The sequence below is a fragment of the Nilaparvata lugens genome, chromosome 5, assembly GCF_014356525.2.
Source record: "Nilaparvata lugens isolate BPH chromosome 5, ASM1435652v1, whole genome shotgun sequence".
NCBI lineage: Eukaryota > Metazoa > Arthropoda > Insecta > Hemiptera > Delphacidae > Nilaparvata > Nilaparvata lugens.
In genome coordinates this window covers 30,724,827-30,743,240 of record NC_052508.1, presented here as the reverse complement: position 1 = coordinate 30,743,240, position 18,414 = coordinate 30,724,827, and the positions used below count along the sequence as shown (strand labels likewise).

At 34.8% G+C, this 18,414-nt stretch overlaps 1 protein-coding gene across 5 annotated transcripts in view; it reads right to left on the bottom strand.

Moving 5' to 3' along the window:
* The window catches only part of LOC111062306, a 46,447-nt gene that overhangs the window by 1,864 nt on the left and 26,169 nt on the right, over positions 1 to 18,414 (bottom strand). For 4 of the 5 annotated variants that reach the window (XM_039428147.1, XM_039428148.1, XM_039428150.1 and 1 more), the window contains 2 exons: positions 11,222 to 11,464; positions 10,190 to 10,421 (listed from right to left, as the gene is read on the bottom strand). In XM_039428147.1, the coding sequence (XP_039284081.1) occupies positions 10,190 to 10,421; positions 11,222 to 11,464 (475 nt within the window). Of the gene's footprint in view, positions 1 to 10,189; positions 10,422 to 11,221; positions 11,465 to 16,002; positions 16,025 to 18,414 lie in introns of those variants that run through there. The other variant, XM_039428151.1, reaches the window with a different exon arrangement.

The following is an 18,414-nucleotide window of genomic DNA, read 5'->3' as shown; positions in this document are numbered from 1 at the left end:
GGATTTATTTTATTTTGCTGGTGACTGCCTTGTGTAACTGTCAACAGCAGAGTTTGTCTACGGCACTCGCTTTCGACCGCCACTCTATTCCTCTGCTAAGTGCGAAAATTGTGCTGTGATAGACTGGCTCTGGCTCTAGCTAAGCTCTTTTCCAGTGATGCGCCATTATTTGCTTCTAACCGGCAACTCGCTGTTCACTCTGTGAAGTTGTGGATTGTAAATCCTTCACAGATAATACAATGTTTCTGATATTTATAAGAGCAGTCTCTAAATTCCCTCTTTTGCGAATAAATTCACAAAAAATTAAGGCCGTCCGGCTCGCAAAATTACTGGGTTCAAACCTCAGCTCTAGCTCAGTGGTAGAAACATGAATTTTATAAATACAAATAATCACCATAAGGTTCAGTGACCGGTGATTGGTAATTCTTACCGCTGCTTCTATGAAGTTCTTGAAGAATACCAATACGGAAAACAAAAGAATATTTGATGACTGATTATCAGTAACCATGTACCACTAGAGAATAATAAGGACCAACTATAGTGGTTTCTAGTTGATTCTTAAAACGCTCGTCGTGAATACAAGTATTCACCAATATACCCTTTCAAACTTCCTTAGAACTTACAACGCCAGTTCTTGAAGCTCTCTAGATCCTTATATGATATAACAGGAACCTTATTAATATAATTTTTCAATATACTTGTTCTGGCAGTTAAAATGAATATCATCAAAGGATGATAAACATTGAGTGCTCTGAATAAAGTTAATATTACTCGATTCGATAATTTTGAGTGCTGCTAAATATTTGTTGATATTAAAACAGCTCAAACTATATAACACAAGATGAGTTGGGATATAATAAAAAATTCTATAAGTTTGTATGCTGACATGAAACACAACATATATTCCCATAAAAAAGATGTGCATAAAAACATTCGATATATATATAATTCACTTAAATAATCTATTTCTAAAATCTGAATAATTATCACAGGCTTCGCTAATATTCACAATAGTGAGTTTCAAATTCATAAATATATTATATTTAATACTGGTACTTAGACTTCCAATCAATACAAAATTCTGCAAATAAAAACCTGTTCGGTCTATAGGTTTGATATACTATACTTGGTTCAATTAACAAATTTATAATTAATAAATTAATATTCAAACATGAGATCTCAGGGATTTGTATGAATTCGGTCGTGCGTGGAAGTAAGCTTCCTACATATATTAAATAAATTTATAAATGTTCTTATGGACTATGTGATATTATTCAACACGTGGTGACCTTTTATTTTAATTCAAATTAATTGGAATAGCGCTTTTCTATTAATTACCCCACTGAACGTAGAAAAACGAGCTCGTTTGAAATATCACTCACTGAATTGGAGTTCTAGATGGTCTCGTGGATTGAATTAATTATTTCCAATAATTAATTAGGTAGGCTCCTTTTCGTCACTGCTGGGCTAACGCGTGATCCAGATTTTTATAAGTGTCTTTCGAATTAAAGCTATTTTTATGGGAATCTTTACAAATTACGAACTCTTTGACAGCACTGAGTTCACAGATAATTGACATTTAATACAAATACTTTACATTTAAAAAAGGGTTTGGCTTAATAGTTTTAAAATTTTTAAAAAGAGGAAGAAAGAACCCTATACTCCATGTGCATCCTCTCAGGTCGGGATCTTAAGCCAGAAGAAGGAGGTTTTTAGAAAAATTTGTCTCTTCCACGAATAATTCTGTAAGCTACTCTCTGATTGGCCTTCAATTTAATAGACTCAATACAATTGGTTGCCTTGGGAATCAGGGCTTCCTCGGCTTTATAATAGAAAAAATTAAATAAAAAAGAATTTTTATACAAATGTATGGAGTGTTTATCTTAAATTGATTTCATAAATAAATCCTAACATGCGATGTTAATACATTCAGTCTTTATATGAGTTTTGTATACTCTGGATTTATCATGCTTTCTTAGATTATAATAAATATTTATACAAAAATAATGGGTGTTCGTATTTCTACACATCGACTTCCTATAGTATACATAATATATCCTTTATGAGTAGATTTTATATAATTCAACCTGTCATATGGGTTGATCGAATAATCAGCTGGTTTGCTCAGTATTGATTTTAATAATTATCGATTTATCCAAGATCGACTAATTCTTTTCAAAATGTAAACAAGTAACTCTAACCTCAATGTTCATGCATTTTATTTTTTATAATCCGCCAATAATAAGTAAGCCGCTTTATAATTTTTTGATCTTACCAATGGGTTCTCATAATTATTAACTCACAATTATACATGTTTTCTTATCGTTGTTGATAATGCTATTACTCCTAATCGCTAATAATACTTGATTTGAGTTGATTTATCCTTTGACTAGGTCTAACCTTCTTTCCAATTTTATAGTTCTATTATATTTCATTGATTCTTTAAAAATATTTGGTGGTATTAATTTACCACGTGACACAATACGCCCTCTGATTTCTGATTTAAAACGACAATTCGAGAATATAATATAATTCTATGATCCAGTTGGTTTTGGATCAGAAATCATACATGTTACAAAGTCTGTTAATAAATCTACTGAGAATTCTACCTCCTAACAATTCAACAACATATACAACAATAAATAAATTCAATCCAAATACATACGCCTTACATCGGCCAATCTCCTTCTACACACAATACACAAATAAAACTATCTCCTCCTCCATACACAATATAAACCTTTTTTCTAATCCACGCTCCGCCCTCAGGCTCGAAGCACATTTGAACGTTAGTGCAAAATCATTGCCAACCTAACAAACTGGTAATTCTCTGACTTGCAGAATATAATATTTTTTCTCCCTCAACATAGAACAGTGACTTGTACATTTTCATTTCATTCTCCTGCAGAATTTGGGCTTTGCTTTCATATAATGGATATTTTTAAGGATAATCTTTGGTAGGTTTCATCAACAAGAACTTCTTATTCATCTAATACATTGAGACTTTGGCTTAATGCTTTTGGTGGTAACTATGCGGTTTGATCATTTGGCGGATAATTTTAGTGATTTTCTCAATTAGTTCATACATAAATAACAATAATATAATATTTTTATAATATCTCTACATGCAATTCACATTTATATGACACTTGATCTTCTTATTCGGGGTATCAGCTTGGATGATTTAATAGGCATTGACTACTCTGGTTTTCGTAGTGGACAGCTGGTTTCCATTGGCTTCGGTTCATCACTTGTCGCCATCTTGATGTCTCTTCCTGCTATACAACGGTAAGTTGGCTTTTAACATTAGAAGTTATTTATTCTCTTGCTTCATTAGTGAGGATGATATTAAAGGGTGGTTTCTAAATTTTTTATTTCTTTATTTTCAGGTGTTGTTATTCGAAGTGGATACTCGTCTGCTAATTAAGTATATTGTTGGCGTTCGTCTGGTACGTATATCTTGTCAGGTAGGCCAATGACGTTTCATCAAAATATTATTGTTTATATCCTTATCGCTTAGTGTCTCGATAATACGGTTTGAGATTAGAAATATTGGGCTTTGATCCTGTGAATTGTTTGGCGGCTCTGACGACCGATTCTCCATCAGCTCTCTTATCTTGGATAATTTAGAATATTTGCTTTGTCTACCCTCAACTTTTCTGGGTTTCAAATTGGTTTTGAAAATTTTTGAATTGATTCTCTTAGCATATATCACGCCCTCATTCATCAGTACTTTAATAATATTTTCTTTAATTGCCATCACAGCCATAATAATAATAATATTCACGAAATAAATCAATGTATTTATTGTATTTCTTCCAACATAACCTTTCCATAAACAACAATCGTATAATTCCATTTTCTATAAACAATGTACTATTCCTTTCGATTTTAGTTCACACGTTTTACCATCCATTATTATATTTGCAACATAATTTTTACCTGACATCATAGTCGTACTAATAATCATAACAAAATGAATCAGCATAATTGTTAAGCTTGTAACATAACCTCTTGGTGAACAATACACAGATGTTCTTTCCTTCAATGAACAATTCATTCCTTCTTTAAATTTTAATGCACATATTCCATCTTCCAATAGCTTCCTATAATAATTTCTTCCTTTATCATTTTCTAAACCCATATACGTTATTACTTTTTCCTTGTTTTTGAGCATGTTCTTTTTCTTTATTCCGTAATTGCAATCACGACGGTAAGCTGCTTGCTTGAACCGCGTGTGCTTCGGGTGCATGTTGGTCCAATTATTCATCTCATTCTGGTGTCGGTATTCCTCTCTGTATGTTGCCTTCTTTTCCTGGTTGCTTTGTTTCTTGATGTCCTTTTTGCAATGCTTGAATTTGGCATGCGGACGGTAACCTCTCTTCCGGGCCTTCTTTGTTGTTTTCTCCGGTGGGCCTTCCGGTGTTGGACTCTAGGGTTCACTCTGACGTCGTCCTGCTGATCACACTTTCGGCTTGCCTTGGTAGCGGTTGGCTCCTTGAACCTAGTGTGCCGCGGGTGGATCCAACGATGCTTGGGTGGTGGCTGCTCAAACCGGGTAGGTTGTGGGGTTATTGCATGCTGGTACACAGGTTCGGTGCATGACTGTGGTTCATTATTTTTAGGCTTGGTTATTGGCAATTCTTTAATCATTTCTGTGTCAATGCTGTAAAATATTTTCGGTGGTGGGCTGGTTACTGGTGGTAGTTCTTTGGGAGGGAATAGCAGACTTAATATGGGTTGCTTCTTACAAACTGAATTTGATATATGTTTGACTTCTTTATTTGGTGGCGGGTTGTTGCAGTGGTGGATTTGTTCTGATTTTTGATTAACTGTAGGTTGTTGTTGGTTTGTCCTCATTGTGCATGCCACTGTATAAGATGTGTTTACTCTATTATTATTTTGTTTATTTTCGTCCTGTTTTGTGAAGGTTATTTTCTGTTTATTATTTCTATTCAAGCGATCTCTGTTATCATAATATGCTCCTCTATCTTGCTGTTTACTATTGTAATATTGAGATCTATTTCTAGAATTATTTTCAAATGATTGACCTCTGCTAATATTTTCTGTGTATTTTGGATATTGAGTGTTTACTCCGGCATTTGACATTTGATTCTCACCATTATAATTTTTTCTGAAACTATTGCTATTATGTCGAAGAGAATGGTTGAAGTCTCCTGTGCGATCGTTTACCTGACTTGATTCAGAAGTGACGGATTGGATACAGTGTAAATGTTCCATCAGTTCCTTACAATTGGAAATCGAAGATACTGCCAGTGTCATGCGAACATTGTAAGGAAGCTTTTTTGATAATATATTTGCTAGTGATGCATCCGCCAAAGATTCGTCTAGTTGCGAATTCTTGCACATCATCTTAGCTACGAATTCAGTATATGACTGTCTGCCTCTATTATCATATGTACATGATATAATCTCTGATAGTGTGTCCATCTGCTTACGTTTGCTCCAATACTGCTGCAGGAATTGGGAGATGAAGTCCTCCAGGCTATTGATATCTCGCATCCGGCTCTGGAAAAACATCAGCGGCTCGCCGAGTAATAAACTGGACAATTGGAAACGCCATACTAACCAAGAGGTGGGTATCAATTCCTGAATGGCTTTTATTTGATCTATGAATGGTCGGGGTTGCATATGACGGTAGGAATTATCAAATTTTCCAAGACTTTGAAAAAGCTGAGTGCCGTTTACCACTTCATTCGGTGTATACTGCATTCGACTGACTGGGATATTTTCCATACGTGTTTCTATTCTGGAGACTCGTTCTTCATTTGCGATCCATTTATCATTCATAATTTTCTTATGTGTATCACTTCATCATACAATCCGGTTAGCTTCAACTGCTGTCCGCCTATAGCATTCTCCAACATGCTGTATCTCTCACTTGATTTTGCCCCCTCCTCCGCTAAATTTGCCATACATGCCTGCACGTTACTTTGTTCCTTGACTATTTCTGCTATTTTATTATTGTTTTCCTCCACTTTTGCCTCTATCTCGCCCTTATTTCCTAACACCTTTTCCATGACAGTTCCCATGATGGCAGTGCCTAGCTCCTTACCCAATACGTCCACCTGTTTTTTTACTTCCCTGGGCACCTCGTCCAACCGCTCGTTTAATCGGCATGTGACATCATCTATATGGGTTTCCAATTTTTCTATGACGGTAGATTGCATATCTATTTTAATATCTATCATACTCTTCACTTCCTCTTTGAAATTAGAAAATTTTTCATCCATGGTTTTAATACCCTCTTGTACAGTCTTGGTAATATTTTCATTGACAATTTTGTTCTCTTTTTGGAGGATTTTGGTATTTGCTTCCATTCTTTCTGCGCTTTTATCTTGGCTTGCTGATATTTGACTGAGTATGAGTTTGAGTTCGTTTGTAGAATCATTTGCTATAAGATTGGTAAGGTAACCGACTGAAGAGTCTAATGTTGTATTGCGTTTTTCCAGGTTGGTGGCGGATGGCGGTTGACTGGTCACGTCGGATGGCGACTGGGTGGCGGCACTCTCCGTTCCCTCGGCGACGTTTGGAGCGATCTGCGGAGACGCCGGTACCGGGTTGGACGCCCTCACTCCCTCATCTCCATCAGCCGGTCTCTCATCGGAATTAATCGCATCAACGACGTTATCGATCTTCGTAGAAGACAATTGGGCCAAGTTTTGCGGGTCGAAATTGATGGAGCATATGCTGCCTCCCTCTCTCTCTCGTGGGGTCTCCGCTGCATTGTCCTGGGGTTGTTGATTTGCCGGTGTCGTAGCTACATAGTTTTGGGGGTGGTCGCTGAAGTAGGAAATTTGCGAGTTAGCTGGCGACTGGTTCATGGTGATGTTATTATGGATTACTTCGAGTAAATAGTCAAGTGTGTTGCCAAATTTCAAGAATGTTAAAATTGATTCAGTGATAGTGCCTATTCTGGATAAAATTGTGTGCTGTTAAAAGTTTCAAGTGTCATGTACATATATTACTAAACGGACATCAATAGACAGGTATGGCTTACAAATTACACTAATATAGTTCTAAAAATTTTAATTAGGGTCTTATCCTCCTGAATAACAACAGTATTATAATGCCTCAAATAACCTATAACCCTGGTCAGCATACAATGTCTAGATTCAAAGAATCAAAATCAAAATTTTTACTATAACTTTTATGGAAATTTCCATCCAATTTTTTCTCTATTATGAGAATTATGTTATCAAACTCGTGTGATATAGTTTGTCTGTATTTATGCAGCTTGAAAAATTTTAATTTGAAGAGCAACTCAATTATTTTAGCCAGAACTTACAATAGATTATCAGATATATCTTGTTGAATCAACTTCAGATTATACTTCTTGCAGTTTTCAGTTTTATCAATAATTTTATGAATCATTGATAGTGAGATTGAGTAGGTAAGCTTTTCATCACGCTCCACTGGTTGGGTGCCATTGTGTGAAGTTGTGGATTGTAAATCCTTCACAGATAATACAATGTTTCTGATATTTATAAGAGCAGTCTCTAAATTCCCTCTTTTGCGAATAAATTCACAAAAAATTAAGGCTGTCCGGCTCGCAAAATTACTGGGTTCAAACCTCAGCTCTAGCTCAGTGGTAGAAACATGAATTTTATAAATACAAATAATCACCATAAGGTTCAGTGACCGGTGATTGGTAATTCTTACCGCTGCTTCTATGAAGTTCTTGAAGAATACCAATACGGAAAACAAAAGAATATTTGATGACTGATTATCAGTAACCATGTACCACTAGAGAATAATAAGGACCAACTATAGTTGTTTCTAGTTGATTCTTAAAACGCTCGTCGTGAATACAAGTATTCACCAATATACCCTTTCAAACTTCCTTAGAACTTACAACGCCAGTTCTTGAAGCTCTCTGGATCCTTAAATGATATAACTGGAACCTTATTAATATAATTTTTCAATATACTTGATCTGGCAGTTGAAATGAATATCATCAAAGGATGATAAACATTGAGTGCTCTGAATAAAGTTAATATTACTCGATTCGATAATTTTGAGTGCTGCTAAATATTTGTTGATATTAAAACAGCTCAAACTATAAAACACAAGATGAGTTAGGATATAATAAAAAATTCTATAAGTTTGTATGCTGACATGAAAACAACATATATTCCCATAAAAAAGATGTGCATAAAAACATTCAATATATCTATAATTCACTTAAATAATCTATTTCTAAAATCTGAATAATTATCACAGGCTTCGCTAATATTCACAATAGTGAGTTTCAAATTCATAAATATATTATATTTAATACTGGTACTTAGACTTCCAATCAATACAAAATTCTGCAAATAAAAACCTGTTCGGTCTATAGGTTTGATATACTATACTTGGTTCAATTAACAAATTTATAATTAATAAATTAATATTCAAACATGAGATCTCAGGGATTTGTATGAATTCGGGTCGTGCGTGGAAGTAAGCTTCCTACATATATTAAATAAATTTATAAATGTTCTTATGGACTATGTGATATTATTCAACACGTGGTGACCTTTTATTTTAATTCAAATTAATTGGAATAGCGCTTTTCTATTAATTACCCCACTGAACGTAGAAAAACGAGCTCGTTTGAAATATCACTCACTGAATTGAAGTTCTAGATGGTCTCGTGGATTGAATTAATTATTTCCAATAATTAATTAAGTAGACTCCTTTTCGTCACTGCTGGGCTAACGCGTGATCCAGATTTTTATAAGTGTCTTTCGAATTAAAGCTATTTTTATGGGAATCTTTACAAATTACGAACTCTTTGACAGCACTGAGTTCACAGATAATTGACATTTAATACAAATACTTTACATTTAAAAAAGGGTTTGGCTTAATAGTTTTAAAATTTTTAAAAAGAGGAAGAAAGAACCCTAAACTCCATGTGCATCCTCTCAGGTCGGGATCTTAAGCCAGAAGAAGGAGGTTTTTAGAAAAATTTGTCTCTTCCACGAATAATTCTGTAAGCTACTCTCTGATTGGCCTTCAATTTAATAGACTCAATACAATTGGTTGCCTTGGGAATCAGGGCTTCCTCGGCTTTATAATAGAAAAAATTAAATAAAAAAGAATTTTTATACAAATGTATGGAGTGTTTATCTTAAATTGATTTCATAAATAAATCCTAACATGCGATGTTAATACATTCAGTCTTTATATGAGTTTTGTATACTCTGGATTTATCATGCTTTCTTAGATTATGATAAATATTTATACAAAAATAATGGGTGTTCGTATTTCTACACATCGACTTCCTATAGTATACATAATATATCCTTTATGAGTAGATTTTATATAATTCAACCTGTCATATGGGTTGATCGAATAATCAGCTGGTTTGCTCAGTATTGATTTTAATAATTATCGATTTATCCAAGATCGACTAATTCTTTTCAAAATGTAAACAAGTAACTCTAACCTCAATGTTCATGCATTTTATTTTTTATAATCCGCCAATAATAAGTAAGCCGCTTTATAATTTTTTGATCTTACCAATGGGTTCTCATAATTATTAACTCACAATTATACATGTTTTCTTATCGTTGTTGATAATGCTATTACTCCTAATCGCTAATAATACTTGATTTGAGTTGATTTATCCTTTGACTAGGTCTAACCTTCTTTCCAATTTTATAGTTCTATTATATTTCATTGGTTCTTTAAAAATATTTGGTGGTATTAATTTACCACGTGACAACTCTCACTCGGCTTTAACGACTCTCTCATTTTACACACTCACATAATTTTCATTTTCATCTCTTTCCTCTCAAACTGGAGACAACTATTTTCATTTTATTATAATCTCAATGAATTCAGCCTTATTCGATAGTTCAGTTGAGTTTGAATAGACAAAATTTGTCTGAGTGGCGGTCGAGTGAAGTTCATACTTAATATGAACTGACCCTGGAAGAAGACAAGTGATGCCTATGAATCTCACAAATTTAAGACAGGAAGATGAACTCGATAGTATGGAGCGATTTTCTTGTCAAGAATAATTACAGAGCTCCTACTTTTGTATTGATGAATATCCTACTGTGTTTAAAATTATATTTTCTCACTCAATGAGGATAATTAGAAAACTTCAGACTCACAGAAAAAAAATTATTTTTTCTAGTTAATTTTCGAACTGAATGTAGATTGTTGGCTAGCTCACCTTTTACACAGTTTTCAATCTTTTCTTCTTCCCTCTGCATTCGTTGTATCATTACTTTCGCAGCCGCCTTCGTGCATTTTTCGAAATGGGACTTTTTGTTCACATAGAAACGCTGCACAGCTCTCACTAGATCGTCAACATCATTGGTAGTCTTTGCATTTTCGATCAATTCTGATGCATCATTCAGTTTCTTGTAAATCTTTGCAAAGCACTCATTCACGTAGTTGCCCACCTTAGAGAAGTAGAATAATGATTATTTCATCAACAATACAAAATATTAAATTCTCATATCAGAGAATAACTCTCATTTGACCCTCTGTATTCTAAAATAGAAATGCTAATCTCCTATAATGTATGAAAATCATGTCTTATTAAGGTGCCTGATGAATATACATGTCATTATTTCCAGAGCAATTCCTAATGAATGATTTTCTACAGTCGAACACTATTTAAGTCAATGTCTCATTTTTTGAAAACTTTTTCAAATTAGGAATGCTATAGACCTAACCTTAATTTCATTGAAAAACAACAAGAAGCACTAGTAGAAATCTTCTATGGAAACAATATTGTAATAATAAAAATTCAACTTGTTTAAGTGATCAGCATTTGTACAACTTCAAGTAGGATGATTGTTCTGCTCTTAAGCTTTCTGGATCCATACGATATATGGTTCTAATTGTGAAAGATGTTGGCTGTTTTGTCTTGAAAAATTAATAATTGTGTTTCAACTCAAAAGAATCATGATGAGCATTATTCATACAACAACAACAACATAATTCTCTAACACAGATTTGTTTACATGAGCACATATATTGCATAAGTTTCTTCTTTTATTCTGTATTATTTTGGATGATGATTAATATTATTGATCAGGTAACATCTTGAATCACAGTGATAAAAATTGAGTATGATATGAGCTTAGTGAGACTTCACAGCAATTTGTAAACTCTTTCCTGCACTCACTCCCCAATATTTGAAACCAAAATAGATGAATCACTTCAAGCTCAAATCGGAAATGAGAAGGTTTCTTACCTCAGAGACGATTCCATTTGCTTCAGCCTCAGTACCTTTAACGCATTGTGGTTTTGTATCACGTAGTTGCTCAACCTTATCCATGAGGGTGATCTTGACATCAGCTATACTCAGGTGCAGAATGCCTTCTTCAATGTCCTTTTGTTCAATAGCAGCTTCGTCTTTCAAGAAATTTATCAGACCTTTCAGTTTAATTAGTTGTTGGGAAGCATCAGAAGTCATTGCTGTTCCAGACGAATAGACCTTTGGAAATTAGAAGTTAGAGCATTGATATCAATTGAAGCTGTCATTGGATGGATTATTGTGTAACTATATAATTCTGTGATGATTATGAAATAAGAAATAGTAGAGTAATCTTATAGAGCACATCTCGGTCTAGGGCTCGGGCTGAGGCCTTACTGCCAGAATCGCTTGAATAAGCATATAAAATTGAGGAAATTGATGTGAAAATGAAAAGCAATATTGAGATTTGGGATTCTGTAATTTTGTGATTCGATCAGCTCGATGAAAATGGAATATACGAGTTGCAAAATCGAATTTAACCATCTGACCCTACACTACGTAAGTACTAGAGGTATCTGGCACAAACTCTATGATATTACTAGCAGAAACCTGTGCTCCGCAAGGATCTATTTTAAAACTTGACAAACTGAAAACTTGACGTAATGAAGATTTGAAGAATTGAAAATAGGCCTATAACCAACCTTGGTTAATTAAGAATCTATATGCAACATTTCAAGTCAATTTTCTTATCCCGTATGTATATAAGCCAGCTCTTTACTTTATTATAGATATAGTTAACGACTGCAAGAGATAGGACTGTGGAACAGAATAGTGGTGAAACTATGATAGCGCCAGAAGTGTCTCAAACACAATAGTAGGTACCACATGAACTTTTTGAAAGTGATTTAAAAAAAAAATGTTAAAACAACAGAACTGAAAGTTGTCAACCTTATCATTCTACCTCCATTTAGAGAGGCTTTTGTTTGAGCCGAATGTGAATCTATATACAGGGTGATTCTTAATTATGGTAAAATAATTTGATACGTGATAGTAGAGGTAAAAATAAGAAAAAAGTTCTTATCCATAAACGCTTCATTAGCGAGCTATACAGGATGAAAGATTTCGCCCGGAACTCAGTTCCTCTGATGAAATACACAGATTCTGAATTGTTTGGGGACTAGTTTTTGAAAAACTTATGTTGGATTCATATGGAAAAATATCTTAAAAATTGAATAAAACTAGTCTGGAAGCTGTAGTGTGAGTAGTTTTTGAGAAAAAAGTTGGAATATGCAAAAAATCTAAGTAGAAAAACACAGACTTATACGTTTGATGCTCAATAACTTTCTTTAATGACCATTAAGCAAATATTTTTTCGAAATAAAAATTGTAGAAAATTTAATTCTGAAAAGAATTATGTAAGCTGTGTGAACTGAATTTGAATAATAGTTGAATGAAACGTATTCTTATATAGTTCATTACACCACAAAAATTTGCTGTTTTATGAGGAGAGAACTAATAACTCATAGGTTTGTAGCTGATTGCAAGTAAAATATTCGGTTTTTTATAAAACGTTTTATTTTTATATGAAAGTCACATATCTAAATGACATTTAACTTATACCAGAAGACTAAAGATGATGTTCAAAGTGACCTCCGTTGTTCTGAATGCATATGTTCAGACGTCTTCTCATCGATTGTCGGACCCGTTCAAATATTCCAGGAGTCTGCTTTATCATTTCTATTCCGTTCAAAATCCTTAATCGAAGTTCTTCAATGGTATCAATTGGAGTATTGTATACTAAGGTTTTCAAGTGTCCCCGAAGATAAAAATCCAAAGGATTTAAGTCTGGTGACCTAGCTGGCCATGCTACTGGCCCACCTCGGCCTATCCGTTGATTTGGAAAGCTGTGATTCAGGTGTTCACGAACAGAAACACTGAAGGGTGCTGAAGCTCCATCATGCATGAACCAAATGTTTCGGCGCAACTGAAGAGGTACATCTTCATGTAAGATAAATAGCTCCTCTCTCAAAAAGTTTAAGTAGATTATGCCATTAAGCCTGGGAGGAAGCTCGAACAGAAGTAGATGATCTCCTATGATTCCTGCTCAAATGTTTTCTGAAAACTGATGTTGTGGACGATTAGGATTGATGGCATGAGGATTCTCATCTGCCCAAATAAGTTGGTTGTGGACGTTAACGATAGCTGTTCTTGTAAAGTGTGCCTCGTCGGTAAATAAAACGGTTGTTGAAAAGTTTGAGTTAACAAGTTTTCCAAAAAAAACCATCGGCAAATATCAGCACGGAGAATACAGTCTCGTGGCAATAGTGTATGAACTTTCTGGAGGTGGTATGGATGTAATTGTTGCTCTTTTAGTATCCTCCAAATATTAGACTGATTGACATTAAACTGCACTGACAATTCTCTCGTGTTCTTCTCTGGATGCTCATAAATTTCATTAAGAACTAGTTCTTCAAACTCAACAGTCATAGTAGATCGGGGTCTGCCTGCATAAATGTGCTGTTTGGATATCAAAGAACCAGTTTCAGACAGACGTTGATGAATAGTGACAAAAACCTTGAACTTGGACATACTCGATTAGGAAAGTTCTCTTGATACAAAAGTCCTACTTCAGTACTATTACAGTGTCCCATCCCATACATTTGCATGTCAGCTAATTCGGAGTATGGATAATGTCTAAAATTACCTGCCATTTTAAAAAAAATTAACACTTAACACAGAAGCAGAGTGGAATGGCTACAAATAACTAAAAACAAAAAACACAGCGCAGTTACAGTAGGCCTAGCTTACAGTCTGTTGTTTTGTTCAACAGTGAGCTAAAATATTTCTGAAAATAATTTAAAATATTTCCAGAAAGATGATTCAAAATCATTTGTGATAATATGATTCAGCATCAAGTTAAAGTTAACAGCTGTGATAAACACGTCACCCAGTGATAAATTGTGTACTGGTATTCAAACGGTAGTTTGGAGTTGAAGTCTAGTTGATTGTTACTAGCTGTAGATAATGGTTCCTTAGAAGACCTATACAAATAATATTATCACTCTTCTAGTTTATCATTGAGAAACTGAAAAATGTTGAAAAAAATTATTCATCTCATGAAAGAGAGTTATTCATATTGCATTCAATAATTACTGAAGAATGTCAGAATATTTTACAATTTTTTACTTTCCTTGCCCTATTACCATAGGTAAGGAAAGTATTGCTTTCCGAAAAAAATTAAGGTACCCCAATTTCTAAATTTCTATACGTTTCAAGGTCCCCTTAGTCCGAAAAAGTGGTTTTGGGTATTGGTCTGTATGTGTGTGTGTGTGTGTGTGTGTGTGTGTGTGTGTGTGTGTGTGGTGTGTGTGTGTGTGTGTGTGTGTGTGTATGAGTGTATGTGCGTCTGTGTACACGATATCTCATCTCGGAATGACTTGAAATTTGGAACGTAAGGTCCTTACACTATAAGGATGCGATACGAGCAATTTCGATCAAATGCATTCCAAGATGGCGGCTAAAATGGCGAAAATGTTGTCAAAAACAGGGTTTTTCGCGATTTTCTCGAAAACGGCTCCAACGATTTTGATCAAATTTATACCTGAAATAGTCATTGATAAGCTCTATCAACTGCAACAAGTCCTATACCTGTAAAAATTTCAGGAGCTTTGCCCGATCTATGCAAAGTTTGATTTTAGATTCTCGATTATCAGCCTTCATATACAATTCAAACAAAAAAATTCTAGTGAAAAAGATTGAGCATGAGAATCTCTGCAATTAATGTCCAGTAACATTTCCACCTAGAATAGAAAAAAAGCTTGAAATCCGAGAAAATGTGATTATTAAATTGTGAACTGTTGGCAACTGTTGGTTCTATTAAATCATTCACTACAAAGAGATAGCAGACCTCGTGTGTTTCCAGCGTTATTGACCTATCACCAGCTGTCTCATATCTTTGAATAGTAGACTTGAGATGCGCGAGTACACTAGAGTCAGGTGATCAATTTTCATAACGGCAAGGAAAGTTGTGTGAGTGCGCCACACCAGATTTTTTGAATTTAGCTTAGCTTATATTCATCCTAAAATGGAAGATGGAAAGAATATAGAATTCGGTGTGATTCATCGTACATCGCATATTTCCTGGACCATCTATTGACAATCAACAACTATGAAAACATTGAATTCATCTTTGAAACACTGATTTAACCTATCTTTTTTTTAATTCAACACTCTACTGATAGGAATTACTACCAATTGATTGAGAAGAATATGTTTTCGGAATAATGAATGCTGCATGACTAAGCACATAGGAAGTCCGTATTGAGATGTAAATGGAAATATTGATTGTCAGATAAATTTCATGATTCATCAAATAAAGTCAAGTGTGATATGAGATACATTGACTTTTTGGCGGTACGAAGTTCGCCGGGTAAGCTAGTTGTAATTGAAGCTTTATTATAATTAATCAACGCTGAAAAAAGACCAGCTCAATCACCAGGAATACTATAAATTCTATGAGGGACCAGTGAGCCATTAATTTTGAGTAGTTCAATCACTTCATTATGGACAATGAATAGGCTACATTATGGACAATCAATACGTATGAAATTTATCAGCTACAGAATAAAAAACTTTTGATTGCAGTGACCCTGACTACTACAATATGAATAATAATTTGAATCAAATATAAGGAATCACTCTCATCTTTCATCAACTCATACTTTTTATTCACAATATATTAACAAAAAAATTATATAATTTATATTGAATGAACTCACGGCTAGTACTCAAGTTTGTCTTTTTCTGGCCGAGCTATAAATAAATGTAGGTATATGTTGTAAAGTCGTATTTGACCTACATACGCCCAGCTGGCTGTCTGTCGGTAGAGCATGAGATATTTCAATATTTCTGACAATTTGACACCTGCTGAAATAAAAATAGCATATGATTCTTACCCAACAATAAATACCAAGTTGAAGAGGACTAGATGGTGGAATGACTTGGTGATGAAAACAGTGCGTGAGAAAAAACTTGCTTGGCGAAGATACTTGGAGATTCAGTCAGAGAAAAACAGACGAATATATGTAGAGAAAAGGAATAATGCCAAAAGGATCGTGAGAGAAGCAAAGTGTCAATCGTGGGAGGAATTTGGCGAAAAGATTCAAGCAACTTACACTGAAAATCGCAAGCAGTTCTGGAGTATTGTTAAGGGACTGAGAGGAAGAAGAGTAAAACCAGTAAGAAACATAAAAAATAGGGATGGTGTACTAATTAGTAAACAGGAGGAGGTATTAGAAGTTTGGAAAGAATTTTTTGAGGAGAAATTCAGAAAAGGAATTGAGGAGGGAGCAGGAGAAGATGAGCAGCAAGGAATTGATGAAAATCAGGAAAATCTGGAGGTATGTCAAGAAATTACTCAAGAAGAAGTGATAAACTCTGTCAAGAAGATGAAATTAAATAAAGCTTCAGGGTTGGATGGAATATTCCCAGAAATGGTCAAGTACGGAGGAAATTTGTTGGTCGAATGGATATGGTTACTATTCAGGAAGATCTGGGATAAAGGAATAATGCCAAAGGACTAGGAATACAATCTCATAATCCCAATATTCAAAAAGGGTAATCAATGTGAATGTGAGAATTACCGCCCAATATGCCTCTCTTCAGTGGTTTATAAGATGTATACTAGAGTTCCAGAAAGCCGACTCAGGAAAGTGGTAGAGAATCTTCTAAAGGATGAGCAAGTAGCTTTCAGACCTGGGAGCCAAACACAGGACCACATTTTCACTCTCAGGACTGTGATGGAAAAGAGTATAGAAAGGTCAAAGAAGTTTGTATGTGGCCTTCTTGGATATAAAGGCAGCGTTTGATTCAGTGTCGAGAAAGGAGATATGGAAAGCGCTAGAAGCAAAAAATGTATTATCAAAGCTGAGAAAAGCAATAAAGGCTGTCTATCACAACCCAAAAGGGCATCATCATAAGACTGAATGGTGGACTGTCACAAGAATTTCCAATTGAACAAGGCGTTAAACAAGGAGATAGTATAAGCCCATTGCTATTTGTGGTTCTAATGGATGAAATAAATAAGATTTGTGAGGCTCGAACTGCGAAAATAGTTGTTGGAAATTGGAAAATTAGACCGATAACAATACAAGCGCTCCTGTACGAAGATGATGTGATACTCTTAACTGACAGTGAGAATAAACTAAAAAGGTCAGTAGAGGAATGGCATGAAATTCTGAAATGGAAATGAATGCAGCTTAATATTGATGAAAGCAAAGTAATGCATGTTGGGAAAGATGAAGAGGAGCAAATAGAACTCTCTCTGGAAGGAAAACAAATGAAACAAGTAGATGAATATGATTACTTGGGAGTCAAAATGAGAAGAGATGAAAGGATTGACAGTGGAGTTCTGAATAGAATCAAAAAAGCCAATAATATATTTTATTCAATAAATAATACTCTATTGGGTAAAAGAGAAGTAAGTAAAACGGCGAAGAAGAGAATATACCAAGCAGTGTATGTACCTACTATCCTCTATGGCACAGAAAGCTGGCCAGTTGTTGAAAGGCAAGCCAGAAAATCAGAGTATCTGGAATGAAATTCCTTAGAAAGATTGTGGGAAAAACAAGAAGAGACAGGATAAGGACGAAGTCATAAGGCAGGAAGTGGAGATTGAACCCCTGGTTGGCAAAATGCAAGAAAGGCAGTTGAAATGGTTCGGTCATGTAACAAGGATGACAAACGAGAGAAAGGCAAAACAAATATGGGAAATGAAACCTATTGGAGTGAGGCAAAGAGGACGACCAAGAATATCGTTTGAAAACCATGTCGAAAGAATGGGGGCTGCTAGGGGTAAAAACTGGCAGCAGATGAAAAGATTGGCTGAAGATCGTGGGGAGTGGAAACGCTGGGCCGAGGAATCTTCAAACCACCCTACGCTGTGAGGCAGAAGGGGATCGAGAAAGAAGAAGAAGAAGATGATTCTTACCAGCTCTTTGAGGAGCTTATACCAAATTCTGCTATCAGCCATTGCAAACTGCTGCTGCTCTGTCAATCGGTAATTTTTACCGCTGCATTGACTAGTTCCGCAATATTATAGATGTTGAAGAGGCTGTAATACTGCTTCGACTTAATACTAAGACTCTGTATTCCAATCAATTTGATTTCATTGAATGAGTTAACCATTTAAA